The following is an 18,272-nucleotide window of genomic DNA, read 5'->3' as shown; positions in this document are numbered from 1 at the left end:
TGATAGGGTAATGGAAACAGGAGGAGGTGTGTCTTCTGATTAGCGACTGATTGATGACTGATGGGGGAATGATCATTGCCACCTGTGAGGAGAGAAGGAGAGAAAAGAAATACACACACACACACACAGGATACACACAAAATACCTGTATCCGTAACAGTTTGTAAGACTGTCTCCCTCTATCCCTCTCTCACCCATAATCACACTGTGTGTGTGTGTCTGTCTGTCCCCAGGCTGGTGCAGGAGGGTGTGTGGGGAGCCATGCCATCTATGAGCTATGAGCTGTGGTCAGACGTGGGTGAGAGGTCAGGTGTTGGGGTGTGTTGCTCTTTCAGAGCGCCTCCTACTGGTGGGAGTAAAGTATGATACCGTCACACACACACACACTCTACACAGAGATGCTGCATGAACACCATGGTGAGACAAACACACACACAAACACAGTACATCACATGTGTATACGCAGAACATCCCATCATGTTTCTGATATCCCAGGGCTGGTTGCCTGGTAGACGCTGTTGCTGTGAGAGGGTGGAGCTAGGTTTGCTATGGGAGGAAAGTCAGGAGTCAGGTGACATGCTGAATCAGCCTGACCTACCTGGAGCCTTCAAGATATACAGGTAACACACACGCTTAAGGTGGTTTTAGGCTGTGCATAACAATTATACACAATGAGTTGATATAGAGGAGTAATTTAATTGAGTGGGAAGCCTATGGATGAGCCAGTGTGGGTGCAGCAGATGGCTACCTCTCTGATCATGTGATGACATGTTTAACAGGCGCAAATGAGGGTGTGTCTCTGAGGGGCTGTCCTGATTGGGAGAAACCCAGTGAGGAATCTTGGTCAGCCATCTCCCTCCTCACTCGGATACACACCAGCCTTGAGCACCAGACAAATACACTCACTGCCCTGGCCAAGAGGTACACACAACGAAACACGCACACCTCAAATCCACAATAACTGCCCTTACCAAGAGGCAAACACATTTTGCCAATCACAACCTTGATTGTGAGAATGTGTCCCTCTGCCCCTGCAGGCTGGACAGGGAGACCCTGCGGCTGATGGGTCTGTACACCAGCCTGGCCACCATCAGTGCTCAGAGGGAGAAACTGTCCCATGGTGCACTGCTTGCTGGCAGCCAGACAGGACTGGGAGACATGGTGAGGCCTTCATGGCAACCATAATGGGAATAAGTCTCTGACGTTACTGTGTCAATTTCATATATCTGCCTTGTTTCCAGGCCAAATGCTCTCTAGCAAACTTAAGATGGGCCTGGACATGTACTGGCTTAAGCAGGGGGACACGTCTGGCACTGCAGGATTTGAGTCCCTGGCGGCGTAGTGTGTTACTGATGGTAGGCTTTGTTACTTTAGTCCCAGCTCTCTGCAGGTCATTCACTAGGTCCCCCCATGTGGTTCTGGGATTTTTGCTCACCGTTCTTGTGATCATTTTGACCCCACGGGGTGAGATCTTGCGTGGAGCCCCAGATCGAGGGAGATTGTCAGTGGTCTTGTATGTCTTCCATTTCCTAATAATTGCTCCCACAGTTGATTTCTTCAAATCAAGCTGCTTACCTATTGCAGATTCAGTCTTCCCAGCCTGGTGCAGGTCTACAATTTTGTTTCTGGTGTCCTTTGACAGCTCTTTGGTCTTGGCCATAGTGGAGTTTGGAGTGTGGCTGTTTGAGGTTGTGGACAGGTGTCTTTTATACTGATAACAAGTTCAAACAGGTGTCATTAATACAGGTAACGAGTGGAGGACAGAAGAGCCTCTTAAAGAAGAAGTTACAGGTCTGTGAGAGGCAGAAATCTTGCTTGTTTGTAGTTGACCAAATACTTATTTTCTACCGTAATTTGCAAATAAATTCATTAATTAAATAACCAATTAAAATTCGGTAAGTCCTGCTCTGGCTGTTCCCCCTCAATCTGTCAATTGCTATACTACTACCCACCCTATTCACTTGCCTGGCTGCAGTTCAGTAATTATTTTAGTGTATACATAATTAAATACAGTGGACTTCAAAGAGCTATACTTTTTTAAAATTAAACTGTCTGTCATCGGCTTATATACTGTAGCATGCTGGTAAGTGGATGAACAGAGGCAGAGAGCTGATGGTGACAGAGTTTATTATACAGTTCAATTGTCATCCTGACAAATATGAGCATCAACAATAATATCACTTACTAAATAAAGCCTGTCTGTTGGTCTGAAGCGTGTCCCTTCAGTGGCCCATTTCATATTTACAGTGACAGTCACATGACTACATCTCTACAGTCTAAAGCAGCCTCCTATCCTCTCCATCTGCACTGATCTCACAGAACTGGACAGGAAAAGGAAACAGGGCAGACTGTAGCTAAATATTTTGAAACTGGAAATTAAAGTGTTTTTTTTAGGTTGTGATCAAAACATTTTCTAATTTGTGCCAACTAAACATGACCCTGCTGTTTTGTCCCATTAGTGCAGATGAAGGACAGGAATTTGGATTGGAAGGGAGGAGGCAGCTGAAGAGTACTGAGATGGAACTGTGCACAGGGGATGGGGTTGTGGCTGGTATTTACAGAGCTGGAGATGGCATGTGACAGTTCTACTGGCATGGAGAGTTGTGTATAATACAGAGGTTTGGGGTCGAGGGTTAAAAGGTGACATGGTCAAGGTGGGACAAGTTCAACAAATTCAGATGTTTTTATCTTAAATTGAGCATAAACATGAGGTCATCACTCACACTACACACAGAATTCATACTGCTATGAGTAGAGAAGCCAGCAACACACACACACACACACACACACACACAGCCTTGCCTGAGTTTAGAAAGAGGAATAGAGTATGCTACTCAGACAAAAGCTCTGTGGTCACACACACAGATGCGCAAAAGCACACAATCCTCACGCAGAAGAAACATTTTTTTCTGACTGAAAGGTAAATAAGCCTAAAGATTCAAGCTATGTGATTGGTGGAGATAAATCTGAGCCAGGAAGTCCTCAGGTAACTCAGTGATGAGAGGAGTTTGAGCTTACAGAATGTGATGTAATCACTTCCGGTGTGGCTCAGCAGGCTGCCGTGTAGGCCAGGGGCTATGGTAGGCCTGTGTTAAATGTCTTTTCAGCATGCGCTGATGTGACAGACTAGACTACGACACTGAAGAAGATAAATGAATGTATTTTTAAAAGACAATATTTTCATTTTATACACAAGATTCGCAAATGACATTTCCAAAGACAGCTGTAGAGCCTAGAATCCTAGGATGTCAAATGGCCACCACACATCCAGCATAGCCTGCTGACCACACCCACACACTCTGATTGTGGAATGAAGAGGATGGAGGGTCCTGATGGGACCTGGGGCAGGGTGCAGTAGGGAGGTGCCCTTCCCTCACAACAGATGGGCACACAGACTGGAGAGAGAGGGTAGTCGGGGTGTGTATTCAGTCTACTGGTGGGCACACTGTACCCCTGGGCCGTGCGGCCCCCCCTCCTCATCAGAGCTATCATTGTAGGCCTCCCTTCTGGCCCCCGCTGACCCCTGACCTCTGACCTCACAGTCCTGGAGGTCAACCTCCTCTGCCTCTGACGAGATGACTGGTCCATCTGCACGCGCAGGCAGCAGGTCCTCCAACTCCTAAACACACACATGTAAAACACACATTCTGTAAATTACGTACACAAAGTAAAGGTTAAGACAATGTGTGATGCACCAGACACCTTAGGCCGGCTATTTGGTTCTCAGGGGTACTCACGGTGAGTTTCTCAGGGCTGATCCAGTTGTTGTCAGGGAACAGGACATCAAACTTGATGAACAGATCGCCTTTCTCAAATGGGTTCCTGTACTGAGGCATACCCTCTCCCTTCACCACCCGGATACAACCTGACACACACGTAATGATACAAGGCAAGCAAAATAGATCAAGTTAAAGAGCGACTGCCCCTAAAAAGCAACTTCTCGTTTTGAAAACGTCCTATTTGGCATCGATAGGAGTCAGAATTATCATGTCAAAATGTACTACAAAGTAGTATGATCATAAAGTCATTCTCCAAAAAAATGGTACGTCACGGAATGAAGGGTACCGTAAGTGTTCCTTTGGTTGGGTTTATTTCAATCCTGCCCACAGCTGGCAGCACACAAGTAATCATGAATTCGGACCGCAGCTGCATGCGACCCGATCGTAATGACCAAGGTCAATTTCTATTTGACATCCCTATGGGGAAAGTTAGGGACCATAAGTAAATTGCAGTGTACATGGGACAATATTTTAAAATGTCAATAGCTCCCAATTTCAATTATTTAAACACCTCAAACCATCTATAAATTGTAGAAATATCGAAAGCATTTAAAAAGGTGTGCACCATGAAAATATTGTCCCATTTTGCTATTTATTGACGGTCTTTAACTAGCCCCAGAGTTAGGCTATCAGATGTCAAACCAACTTTGTCACGGTCGCACACCAGCCAGCTGAAGCTAATTGGCGAAAGAAGTTGGCTAGCACTAGCAAGCCTAAACGACTTCAAGACACAAGACCTGGTTAGACTGTTTCAAGTTATAAGCGTGAGTGAATACTGTGTGCTGTACAAACGAGTGACTGTACAAACGCTTGCCACATCCGAACATACAGAGACAACCACATTAAACCACACCCCCAAAACATCTCTCGTTTGGCTTCAGTCATGGCTGCTGCGTTTCTTAATGACCAAGCTAAAAAACTAGGCCAAATGAGGAAGTTCAGGCCCCCTTTAAACTTGAAGCGTTGTGTGTGTGTGTTGTGGAGTGGTGAGTGTTTACCTGGGTCTATGACCTTGCCAGGGGGATATTTGACAGCGAGCTGGCGTCCGTCGAGGTGTGTGACCGCCAACTGAAAGCCACACAGAGCTTCCACCAGGCCGATACGCTGGGTCATGTGGAGGTCATGGCCATCACGACGGAACTCCTGCAGAACACAATAATTAACATTTTATCAGTACTTTGACTCAACCTCTCTGGTCAGCAAGAGCGTTTAAGGATTGTCTCAAACTCAGGAGATGGGAATTGAGGGCCACCATCAGAGAGGAAGCTAAAACATTTTGTCACTGGCCGGCTACCACCCAGACTCTACCCTCCAACTTAGACTGCTGTCCGATGTACATAGTCATTGATTCTCTGGCAGTAAGCATGCCAGTTGCACACTCAACTTGAGACATCTGTGGCATTGTGTTGGGTGATAACACGGCACATTTTAGAGTGCCTTCTATTGTTCCCAGCACAAGGTGCACAGGTGTTAAGACCATGATGTTTAATCAGCTTCTTGATATGCCACACCTGTCAGGTCGATAGACTATCCTGGCAAAGGAGAAATGCTCACTAACAGGGACGTAAACACATTTGAGAGGAAAAATATTGTGTGAATATGGACAATTTCTGGGATCTTTTATTTCAGCTCATGAAACCAACCTTTTACATGTTGCATTTATATTTTTGTACAAACACACACACCAAAAGTTTGGGCACACCTACTCATTCCAAAGATTTTCTTTATTTGTACTATTTTCTACATTGTAGAATCATAGTGAACACAAACTATGAAATGACACATATGGAACATTGTGGTAACCCACAAATTGTTAAACAAATCCAAATATATTTTATATTTGAGATTCTTCAAAGTAGCCATCCTTTGCCTTGATGACAGCTTAGCACACTCTTGGCATTCTCTCAACCAGCATCAAGAGTATCAACCTGGAATGCATTTTAATTAACAGGTGTGTCTTGTTAAAAGTTCATGTGGAATTTCTTTCCTTCTTAATGCGTTTGAGACACTTGTGTTGTGACAAGGTAGGGTTGGTATACAGAAGATAGCCCTATTTGGTAAAAGACCAAGTCCATATTATGGCAAGAACAACTCAAATAAGCAAAGAGAAACAACAGTCCATCATTACTTTAAGACATGAAGGTCAGTCAATATGGAAAATTAAGAACTTTGAAAGTTTATTCAAGTGCAGTCGCAAAAGCCATCAAGCGCTATGATGAAACTGGCTCCCTCATGAGGATCGCAGTCTGCTGCAGAGGATAATTTCATTAGAATTACCAGCCTCAGAAATTGCAGCCAAAATAAATGTTTCAGAGTTCAAGTAACAGACATCAACTGTTCAGAGGAGACCGTGTGAGACTTGCTTGAGTCAAGAAACACAAGCAATGAACATTAGATTGGTGGAAATCGGTCCTTTGGTCTGATTAGATTTTTGGAGCCAACGGCCATGTCTTTGTGAGATGCAGAGTAGGTGAACGGATGATCTCTGCATGTGTGGTTCCCACCGTGAAGCATGGAAGAGGTGGTGTGATGGTGTGGGGGTGCTTTGCTGGTGACACTATCAGGGATTTATTTAGAATTCAAGGCACACTTATCGAGCATGGCTACAACAGCATTCTGCAGCGATATGCCATTCCATCTGGTTTTTGCTTAAATGGGACTATCATTTGTTTTTCAACAGGACAAATGACCCAACACACCTCCAGGCTATGTAAGAGCTATTCGACCTCAACCCAACAGATGGTTTGGGATGAGTTGGACCACAAAGTGAAGGAAAAGCAGCCAACGAGTGCTCAGCATATGTGGTTGAGATAATGCCAAGAGTGTACAAAGCTGTCAAGGCAAAGGGTGGCTACTTTGAACAATCGCAAATATATTTTGATTTGTTTAACAGTTTTTGGGTTACTACATGACTCCATATGTGTTATTTCAGAGTTTGTCTTCACTATTAATTCAACAACGTAGAAAATAGTACAAAATATAGAACACCCTTGAATGAGAAGGTGTGTCCAAACTTTTGACTGATACTGTAATATAAATATATATACACTACTCAAAAAAATAAAGGGAACACTAAAATAACACATCCTAGATCTGAATGAATGAAATATTCTTATTAAATACTTTTTTCTTTACATAGTTGAATGTGCCGCAAACAAAATCCCACAAAAATGATCAATGGAAATCAAATTTATCAACCCATGGAGGTCTGGATTTGGAGTCACACTCAAAATTAAAGTGGAAAACCACACTACAGGCTGATCCAACTTTGATGTAATGTCCTTAAAACAAGTCAAAATGAGGCTCAGTAGTGTGTGTGGCCTCCACGTGCCTGTATGACCTCCCTACAACGCCTGGGCATACTCCTGATGAGGTGGCGGATGGTCTCCTGAGGGATCTCCTCCCAGACGAAAGCATCCGCCAACTCCTGGACAGTCTGTGGTGCAACGTGGTGTTGGTGGACGGAGCGAGACATGATGTCCCAGATGTGCTCAATTGGATTCAGGTCTGGGGAACAGGCGGGCCAGTCCATAGCATCAATGCCTTCCTCTTGCAGGAACCGCTGACACTCCAGCCACATGAAATCTAGCATTGTCTTGCATTAGGAGGAACCCAGGGCCAACCACACCAGCATATGGTCTCACAAGGGGTCTGAGGATCTCATCTCGGTACCTAATGGCAGTCAGGCTACCTCTGGCGAGCACATAGAGGGCTGTGCGGCCCCCCAAAGAAATGCCAACCCACACCATGACTGACCCACCGCCAAACCGCTCATGCTGGAGGATGTTGCAGGCAGCAGAACGTTCTCCACGGCGTCTCCAGACTCTGTCACGTGCTCAGTGTGAACCTGCTTTAATCTGTGAAGAGCACAGGGCGCCAGTGGCGAATTTGCCAATCTTGGTGTTCTCTGGCAAATGCCAAACGTCCTGCACGGTGTTGGGCTGTAAGCACAACCTCCACCTGTGGACGTCGGGCCCTCATACCACCCTCACGTTTGAGCAGACACATGCACATTTGTGGCCTGCTGGGGGTCATTTTGCAGGGCTCTGGCAGTGCTCCTCCTGCTCCTCCTTGCACAAAGGCAGAGGTAGCGGTCCTGCTGCTGGGTTGTTGCCCTCCTACGGCCTCCTCCACGTCTCCTGATGTACTGGCCTGTCTCCTGGTAGCGCCTCCATGCTCTGGACACTATGCTGACAGACACAGCAAACCTTCTTGCCACAACTCACATTGATGTGCCATCCTAGATGAGCTGCACTACCGGAGCCACTTGTGTGGATTGTATAATTTTTTATATATATAATTTTTGGGGGATGTGTGTATTGTTTCGTATTGTTACTGCACTGTTGGAACTAGAAACATAAGCATTTAGCTGAAACTGCAATATCTGCTAAATGTGTTTGCAACCAACAAAATGAGATTGAGAATTTCTGAACACTGAGTGGTTTCCTGAGAAGTTTATTTAAATCTTTGAGTACTCTCTGCTACAGTGTGTGTGCATTTTACCTCATGCTCCTTCTCCTGTAGGACCAGTAGGATGTCTCCAGGCTCAGTGCCTGGGGCTTGGTCAGCCTCTCCAGTGAAGCTTATTTTCTGGCCATGCCTCATGCCTTTATCAACATGGACCTCCAACAGCTTGGTCTCCTTGTTCACCTTACGACCCTCACACTTCTTACAGCGGTCCTTCTCACTGATCACCTCCCCTATACAAAACACAAACAGATTAGTTTCCTAACAAAAAAAATATTTTTATAGTGTATTCATTATTGCAGACCACGTGTGTGTGTGGTCCTACCCTCTCCGTTGCAGTCTGTGCAGACTGACTGCATCTGTTGGACCATGCCAGGAGCCAGCTGTCTGATCATGATCCTCATGCCTCTCCCTCTGCAGGCCACACACTTCTGCACCGCCCCCGCCTTACCCCCGGCACTGGAGACAGACCAGAGAGAGGAGAGTCAAGTATCACATTAAACAAATATATATATATATATATATAAAATATTATAACTTAGAAATTAACTTTGTTCATATCCCATCACAACCCAAAATATAACCTTGTTTTACAAACAAAGTAAACAAACGGTATACAGCTTCAAAATATGGTAAAAACTATACATTTTTATATCATGAATGTTTAGTCCTGCATCCATATCTCTGTCCACTAAAGATATTTATACAGAACAAAAATAAAACGGAACGTGTTGGTCCCATGTTTCAAAACCTTTCCAGGTGCATAAAAAGCTTACTTCTCTAAATTTTTTTGAAGAAATGTGTTTACATCCTTGTTAGTGAGCATTTCTCCCTTTCCAAGATAATCCACCCTGACAGGTGTGGCATATCAAGAAGCTGATTAAACAGCCTGATCATTACACAGGTGCACCTTGTGCTGGGTACAATAGAAGACCACTAAAAATGGCATTTTTGTCACACAACACAATGCCACAGATGTCTCAAGTTGATGGAGCTTGCAATTGGCATGCTACTGCAGGAATAGCCACCAGAGCTGTTGCCAGATAAATGAACATAAAATTATCTACCATAAGCTACCAACGTCATTTTAGATCATTTGACAGTACGTCCAACTGGCCTCACAACCGCAGACCACATGTAACCACGTCAGCCCAGGACGTCCACAACCGGCTTCTTCACCTGCGGGATTGTCTGAGACCAGCCAACCAGACATCTGATGAAACAGAGTTTGAACAACCAAAGAATTTCTGCACAAATTGTCAGAAACCGTCTCAAGGAAGCTCATCGTCCTCACCAGGGTCTTGACCTGATTGCAGTTCGGCGTCGTAACCAACATCTATGGGTAAATGCTCACCTTCGATAGCCACTGGAGAAGTCTGCTCTTCACAGATCAATCCTGGTTTCAACTGGTACCATGCAAATGGCACACAGCGTGTACGATGTCATGTGGGCGAGCGGTTTGCTGATGTCAGCATCATGAACAGAGTGCCTCATGTTGATGGTGGGTTTATGGTATGGGCAAGCATAAGCTGAAGACAACGAACACAATTGCCTTTTTTATTGATGACATTTTGAATGCACAGAGATATCGTGACAAAATCCTAAGGCCCATTGTCATGTCATTCACCCGCCACCATCACCTCATGTTTCAGCATGGCCCCATGTCGCAAGTATCTGCACACAATTCCTGGAAGCTGGAAATGTCCCAGTTCTTCTATGGCCTGCATACACACCCATTGAGCATGTTTGGGATGCTCTACATTGACGTGTATGACTGCGTATCCAGTTCCCGCCAATATCCATCAAATCCGCACAACCATTGAAGAGGAGTGGGACAACGTTCCACAGGCCACAAACAACAGCCTGATCAACTCTATGCGACAGAGATGTGTCGCGCTGAATGAGGCAAATGGTGGTCACACCAGATACAGACTGGTTTTCTGATCCACGCCCCTACCAACCCACTTGGTATCTGTGACCAACAGATACATATGTCAGAGTATGTGAGCGGAATTGAAAATGGAAATCCCACTCATGGGGCGCACCACGTCCTTTCCAACTGCTCTGACAAAAACCGCTCCGACCATATGATTTGAATGAAAAGTATTTTAATAAACATTAAAAGGTGAATGTAAGTGCTCAGAACTTCAAATAGGCTACATGTCATTAAAACAGCATATTAAACACTAAATAAGTCAGGAGCCAAACAAGCCTAAGAAGGAACAAAAATGAATTATTTAAGTTATATCCTACAAAGAAACACATTGTGATGAATTGTGTACAGATGAAGCAGATGCTAAGCTACATGACTGTTTTGCTAGCACAGACTGGAATATGTTCCGGGATCCTTCCGATGGCATTGAGGAGTACATCACATCACTCATTGGCTCCATCAATAAGTGCATCAATGATGTCGTCCCCACAGTGACCAGTACGTACATACCACCAACCAGAAGCCATGGATTATAGGCAACATCTGCACTGAGCTAAAGGGTAGAGTTGCCGCTTTCAAGGAGCGGGACACTAACCCGGAAGCTTAGAAGAAATCCCTCTATGCCCTCCGACGAACCATCAAACAGGCAAAGCGTCAATACAGGACTAAGGTCGGATCGTACTACACCGGTTCTGACGTTCGTCGGATGTGGCAGGGCTTGCAAACGATTAGACTACAAAGGGAAGCACTGCCGAGAGCTGCCAAGTGACACAAGCCTACCAGATGAGCTAAACTACTTCTATGCTCGCTTCGAGGCAAATAACACTGAAACATGCATTAGAGCACCAGCTGTTCCGGGAGGCTGTGATCACACTCTCCGCAGCCGATGCGAGTAAGATCTTTAAACAGGTCAACATTCACAAGACCGCAGGGCCAGAAGGATTACCAGGACGTACTGCAAGCATGCTCTGGTCAACTGTAAAGTGTGTTCACTGACATTTTCAACCGATCCCTGACTGAGTCTGTAATACCAACATGTTACAAGCAGACCACCATTGTCCCTGTGCCAAAGAACACGAAGGTAACCTGCCTAAATGACTACCAACCCGTAGCACTCACGTCTGTAGCCATGAAGTGCTTTGAAAGGCTGGTCAAGGTTCACAACACCATTATCTCAGAAACGCTAGACACACTCCAATTTGCATACCGCCTCAACAGATCCACAGGTGATGCAATCTCTATTGCACTCCACACTGCCCTTTTCCACCTGGACAAAAGGAACACCTACGTGAGAATGCTATTCATTGACTACAGCTCAGCGTTAAAAACCAGTGTCCTCAAAGCTTATCACTAAGCTAAGGACCCTGGGAATAAACACCTCCCTCTGCAACTGGATCCTGGTCTTCCTGACAGGCCGCCCCCAGGTGGTAAGGGTAGGTAACAACACATCCGCCACACTGATCCTCAACACAGGGGCCCCTCAGACGTGCTTGCTCAGTCCACTCCTGTACTCCCTGTTCACTCATGACTGCACAGCCAGGCACGACTCAAACACCATCATTAAGTTTGCCGATGACAACAGTGGTAGGCCTGATCACCGACAACAACGAGACAGCCTATAGGGAGGAGGTCAGAGACCTGGCAGTATAGTGGCAGGACAACAACCTCTCACTCAATGTGATGATTGTGGACTACAGGAAAAGGAGGACCGAGCACACCCCTATTCTCATCGATGGGACTGTAATGGAGCAAGCGGAGCGCTTCAAGTTCCTTGGTGTCCACATCACCAACAAGCCAACATGGTCCAAGCACACCAAACAGTCGTGAGGAGGGCACAACAAAACCTATTCTCCCCTCAGGAAACTGAAAAGATTTGGCATGGGTCCTCAGATCCTCAAAAGGTTCTACAGCTGCACCATCAAGAGCATCCTGACTGGTTGCGTCACTGCCTGGTATGGTAACTGCTCGGCCTCCAACCGCAAAGGCACTACAGAGTGTAGTACGAATGGCCCAGTACATCACTGGGGCAAAGCTTCCTGCCACCCAGGACCTCTATACCAGGCAGTGTCAGGGGAAGGCCCTAAAAATTGTTATGGACTCCACCCACCCTAGTATTAGACTGTTCTCTCTGCTACTGCACGGCAAGCAGTACCGGAGCGCCAAATCTAGGTCCAAGAGGCTTCTAAACAGCTCCTACCCCCAAGCCATAAGACTCCTGAACATCTAATCAAATGGCTACTCAGACCATTTGCATTGCCCCACTCTACCCAATTCTACATATTACCCCAACTAACCAGTGTCCCCACACATGGACTCTGTACCGGTACCCACGTGTATTGTCACGCCATTGTTATTTTACAGCTGCTCTTTAATTACTTGTTACTTTTATTCTTACTCATTTTTTTTTAACTGCATTGTTCGTTTTGTTATACATTTTTATTTAATACATTTTGTTCTATTAAATCATTTGTCTATAAATTGTACATATACAGTGCATTTGGAAAGTATTCAGACTCCTTGACCTTTTCAACATTTGGTTACATTACAGCCTTATTCTAAAAACTGATTAAATATTTTTTTTCTCCCCTCGATCTTCACACACTACCTCATAATGACAAAGCCAACAGTTCATACATTTTTTGCAAATGTATAAAAAATATAAAAAATTAAATACCTTATTAATTTAAAATTATTCAGACCCTTTGGTATGAGACTTGAAATTGAGCTCCGGTGAATCCGGTTTCCATTGGTCATCTTTGAGATGTTTCTACAACTTGATTGGAGTCCACCTGAGGTAAATTCAATTGACTGGACATGATTTGGAAAAGCACACACCTGTCTATATAAAAAGGTCCCACAGTTTACAGTGCATGTCAGAGCAAAAACCAAGTCATGAGGTCAAAGGAATTGTCCGTAGAGTGCCGAGACAGGATTGTGTCGAGGCACAGATTTGGGAAGGGTACCAAAAAATGTCTGCAGCTTTGAAGGTCCCCGAGAACACAGTGGCCTCCATCCTTCTGAAATAGAAGAAGTTTGGAACCACCAAGACTCTTCCTAGAGCTGGCCACCTGGCCATACTGAGCAATCAGGGGAGGAAGGCCTTGGTTAGGGAGGCAACCAAGAACCCGATGGTCACTGACAGTGCTCCAGAGTTCCTCTGTGGAGATGGTTGTCCTCCTGGAAGGTTCTCCCATCTCTGCAGCACACCACCAATCAAGCTTTTATGGTAGAGTGACCAAACAGAAGCCACTCCCCAGTAAAAAGGCACATGACAGCCAACTTAGATTTTCCAAAAGGCACCTATTGGACTCTCAGACCATGAGAAACAAGATTCTCTGGTCTGATGAAACCAAGATTGAACTCTGTGGCATGAATGTCAACGGTCACGTCTGGAGGAAACCCGTCACCATCCCGTCGGTGAAGCATGATAGTGGCAGCATCATGCTGTGGGGAAGTTTTTCAGCAGCAGAGACTGGGAGACTAGTCAGGATCAAGGGAAAGATGAACGTAGCAAAGTACAGAGAGATCCTTGATGAAAACCTGCTCCAGAGCACCCAGGACCTCAGACTGGGGTGAATGTTCACCTTCCAACAGGACAACAACCCTAAGGACACAGCCAAGACTATGCAGGTGTGGCTTCGGGACAAGCGTCTGAATGTCCTTGAGTGGTCCAGCCAGAGCCCAGACATCTCTGGCGAGACCTGAAAATAGGTGACCAGCGACACCACCCAACCTGACAGAGCTTGAGAGGATCTGCAGAGAAGAATGGGAGAAACTCATACCCAAGAAGGCTTGAGGCTGTAACCATTGCCAGAGTGCTTCAACAAAGTACTGAGTGTCGAATACTTCATGGGAATGTGATATTCCATTTTTTTATTGGTAATATTTACCAACATTTCTAAAAACCCGTTTTTGCTTCATTATGGGGTATTGTGTGTAGATTGAGGGGGGGGACAGGGCGACGACTATAATCCATTTTAGAATAAGGCTGTAACGTAACAAAGTGGAAAAGGTCAAGGGGTCTGAATACACAATAGGCTGTGACATATAATTAAATACAAATTAAACAAAAAAATGCCTTTGAATTAATTTTTAGAAAGAAGAGTTTGGCCAGTCTGACTTCAGGCTCATGTGATGGTGCCTAGAGAGCAGGCCAGCAGCGATGCATGTCTTTTCAAATGATTCTTTAGTTGTGGACACTACATCACCGCACTTGCTCTCTTGGTCCTAATCTTTGGAAGTCACCTTCATTTTGCAAGTGTGTGTTTTTATCGGTTTCTTTATGAAAATATTTAGCAAACTCAATGACAGTAGTTAAAGAAAGAGGCTATAGCAGCACTTGTATTTATTTATTTCACCTTTATTTAACCAGGTAGGCTAGTTGAGAACAAGTTCTCATTTGCAACTGCGACCTGGCCAAGATTAAGCATAGCAGTGTGAACAGACAACAACACAGATGGAGTAAACAATAAACAAGTCAATAACACAGTAGAAAAAAAGAATCTATATACATTGTGTGCAAAAGGAATGAGGAGGTAGGCAATAAATAGGCCATAGGAGTGAATAATTACAATTTAGCAGATTAACACTGGAGTGATAAATGATCAGATGATCATGTGCAGGTAGAGATACTGGTGTGCAAAAGAGCAGAAAAGTAAATAAAATAAAAACAGTATGGGGATGAGGTAGGTAAATTGGTTGGGCTATATACCGATGTTGGCTGACTTGTTGGCTGACCCTCATTACAAATTTGTCACCAAACCCACTGGCTCCAGGTCATCTAAAAGTCTTTGCTAGGTAAAGCCCCATGTTATCTCAGCTCACTGGTCACCATAGCAACCCCACCCGTAGCATGTGCTCCAGCAGGTATATTTCACTGGTCATCTCCAAAAGCCAAAACTGCCTTCGAGTTCTCTGTTGCCAATGACTGGAACAAATTGCACAAAAATAAAAGTTTTTTTTAATCACTGAAGCTGGATGGAGTCTTAGATCTCCCTCTCTAACTTTTAGCATCAGCTGTCAGAGCAGCTTACCGATCATTGCACTTATACACAGCCCATCTGTAAATAGCCCACTCAACTACCTCATCATCTGCACATATATCACTCCAGTGTTAATGCTAAATTGTAATTATTTCACCTCTATGGCCTATTTATTGCCTACCTCCCTGCATTTGCACACACTGTACATTGATTTTTCTATTGTGTTATTGACAGCACGTTTGTTTATGTGTGACTGTGTTGTTTTTGTCACACTGCTTTGCTTTATCTTGGCCAGGTCGCAGTTGTAAATGAGAACTTGTTCTCAACTGGCCTACCTGGTTAAATAAACGTGAAAACCCCCCACAAAAAACAAGTAGACTACAAATGCATGGTGAGCCAGGCATGCCCTGACCTCGTAAAGTAAGCCCTACTGGAGCCAAATTGGTGCGAGCGAAAAAGGTTGACGCTCCAGCTCCGCTCACATACTCGGGGCGGCAGGGTAGCCTAGTGGTTAGAGCGTTGGACTAGTAACCGAAGGTTGCAAGTTCATATCCCCGAGCTGACAAGGTACAAATCTGTCGTTTGAAAATCTGGATGTCATTGAAAATAAGAATTTGTTCTTAAATGACTTGCCTAGTTAAATAAAGGTAAAATAAAAAATACTCTATCTGTATTCCAAGACATGTAAACTCCATAGATAGGTCCTAATGAATTCAATTGACTGATTTCCTTTTATGAACTGTAAATCAGTAAAGTATTTGAAATTGTTGCATTTATATTTTTGTTCAGTGTATTTCAAAAAGTGTAGTAGCTCAGCAACTCCCAACATTGATCTCCATGCGAATTATATTATTTTAAAGTGTGTGTGTGTGTGTAGACTCACCCATTGCAGGAAGCACACAGGACATTCTTGCTGAGTTGTAGTTTGGTTGTTTTACCATTGTAGAGGTCTTCCAGTGAAACTCTGTTAGACAGGTAGGCAGGGTAAGGAATAACTAAAATAATATGTCTGGATGAGGACCATAGATGTGAAGGGAGAATAACTGTCACTCACTTGAGGGGATGCACCATGTCCTCGCCTCTCCTGCGCCCTCCATTGCGTCCTCCCCCTCCGCGTCCCTGCCCCCCCATGAAGCCAAACAGCCCCCCTCCAAAGATGTGGGAGAAGATGTCATCCATGCCAGCCCCTCCACCACCTCCCTCCCGCAGCCCCTGCTCTCCATAGCGGTCATAAAGCTCCTTCTTTTCTGGATTGGTCAGCACCTCATACGCAAAACTTATCTCTTTAAACTGGGAGAGATGTGGGGGGGGGGAATCATTAGGGAGGAACCTGCCATTGTCCATCATATCTACCTCCCACAGACATTCTACATAATCAGGTGACATTTTTCATACTGTTAACTTTAAATCCACATGAACAATCATCACATTGTTGTCTCACAGATCCTCTCATCTCAATAGTCTAGGTTTCCTCTCCTTCATCTGCACTGATGTTACACAGGTCAGATGATAGCGATGCAGAACAAGATGCTGGTTGGGGCAGTGCTGCAGATGAACCAAAGGTGACCAGGAAAGAGGGTGCCTAAACAGACTAGCTGGTGCACTCTTGCTATGGAGAAGAGGCCATTTGAGTAATACCAAAAGCGATTGATACCAGCCTCTGTTACTGCACAATACAGATAGGCCCATGTGATGGTACTACCATGACTAGTGGTCATGATGTGGCTTGATCAGTGTTATGTGCTGCTGTGAATCGTTTTGTGTGTACTGTGTCATGTTTTGATTGTGTTATTTGTGTAACTGCCCGTCTCTTACCTTGTCCCCTGCATCTGGGTTCTTATCAGGGTGAAACTCTTTGGCCAATTTGCGGTATGCCTGAACACAAGAGAGACAGACCTACATTATCAGTCACTGTCTGGGAGTGGGCTGTTGTAGGGCCAACATTTTCTAACTGCGTAGCTTTACCCTGCTGCTGCGGCAAGAGAAACACTTGGTGAATCTGAAAACATTCTAACGTTAGCTAGCTAGCATGCTTAACATAATCATCCTCCTCATGACAATCCCTAGTAAAATAGCAATCTGTAGTATCTGTCAAAAACATGACGACAGAGTAACTAACTTTAGACCATATTAGTTAACAATAATATATGTAGTTAGCCAACATTACCAGACAAATGACATACATCCCGAGGTCATTATGTACTAGCTGGCTATAACTAGCTAATAACATACCTAGTACCTCAATATGGTTTTACTCTGTCAGCTTTGTTTTACTCACGCCAGCTAGCGCAGCATCTTACGCTAACGTTAGCTAGCTCCTGCAGCTAACTTCGCGCAGCAGTCTGCACTGCCTAGCAACGATCGGCTGCTGCCTGTGCTACGTTTCTATGCGTAAAGACGGTAGCCCTAGTTTCTCATGTATAAAATACATATAACCAAATTCCCAACAGGTAGTTAACTAGCAGTCTTACATCGCGCTTTTCAAATCAGAGAAACGCTTACTTTTCATTAGATATTTGCCCCAGAATATGCACTGGCTAGCTCGCATGATTGGCTAGCTCGCATGATTAGCTAGCTAACGTTAACTAGCGATAGTTTAACTAGCTGGGTTAGCTTAGCATCTGAATAGTGTTGGTAAGGCCACATCAACCCTGTTTTGCGGTCATATAATTTCCTGTAGGCGCTGATTGTGTATTATTTATTTACATAACACCAGTCACTTACCTTCTTTAGGTCGTTTTCTGAGGCGGAGGGTGAAACTCCGAGGATGTCGTATAGCTTGGTATCCACAACGTTGGCCATAATGCTAGCTAACGTTAGTCAACTACAGACAGAAATACCTTCTGCCGAGGAAAGGAAACGAGAGAAGATAAACAAGCCGGGTGGGAACGTCATAAGCAATGCGTCAATATGGGTCAGTGCTGACAGTCAGCTGATAGGCTACAGAGAGCAGCAGAGATTATGGAGGCATGTAGCTACAAATATTCATATTTATTTGTATAAACCTATCTCTAGGCTAGTTGCAGTTTTGAATAACGCCGGCTCGTCAATGTTGGAAGTACCCTTCTGACTGGGCCACCTAGTTAGCATTTTAATAATCTCCTGTTATGT

General features: G+C 44.6%; 1 protein-coding gene across 1 annotated transcript; it reads right to left on the bottom strand.

The window, feature by feature from the left end:
* Positions 1–2,110: 2,110 nt before the first annotated feature.
* Positions 2,111–18,220, bottom strand: LOC109866939 (dnaJ homolog subfamily A member 2-like). Its single transcript, XM_020455866.2, has 9 exons — positions 17,886–18,220; positions 16,977–17,036; positions 16,216–16,451; positions 16,045–16,125; positions 8,572–8,705; positions 8,283–8,479; positions 4,778–4,922; positions 3,738–3,865; positions 2,111–3,619 (listed from the first exon to the last, which is right to left on the bottom strand). Exons 1-9 carry the CDS (start codon positions 17,961–17,963, stop codon positions 3,431–3,433), a joined length of 1,248 nt encoding a protein of 415 aa, XP_020311455.1. The 5' UTR covers positions 17,964–18,220; the 3' UTR covers positions 2,111–3,430.
* Positions 18,221–18,272: the final 52 nt, after the last annotated feature.

This window comes from Oncorhynchus kisutch, linkage group LG22 (assembly GCF_002021735.2).
Source record: "Oncorhynchus kisutch isolate 150728-3 linkage group LG22, Okis_V2, whole genome shotgun sequence".
NCBI classification, from domain to species: domain Eukaryota; kingdom Metazoa; phylum Chordata; class Actinopteri; order Salmoniformes; family Salmonidae; genus Oncorhynchus; species Oncorhynchus kisutch.
This window is presented reverse-complemented; position numbering and strand designations above follow the sequence as displayed.

Excerpts from the sequence above, each read along its gene's own strand:
- LOC109866939 (XM_020455866.2), bottom strand. The coding sequence starts at position 17,963 with ATGGCCAACGTTGTGGATACCAAGCTATACGACATCCTCGGAGTTTCA. Across the intron at positions 17,037-17,885 it reads CAGAAAACGACCTAAAGAAG|GCATACCGCAAATTGGCCAA; the intron begins GTAAGTGACTGG and ends TCTTGTGTTCAG. Across the intron at positions 3,866-4,777 it reads TGGCAAGGTCATAGACCCAG|GTTGTATCCGGGTGGTGAAG; the intron begins GTAAACACTCAC and ends CGTGTGTGTCAG.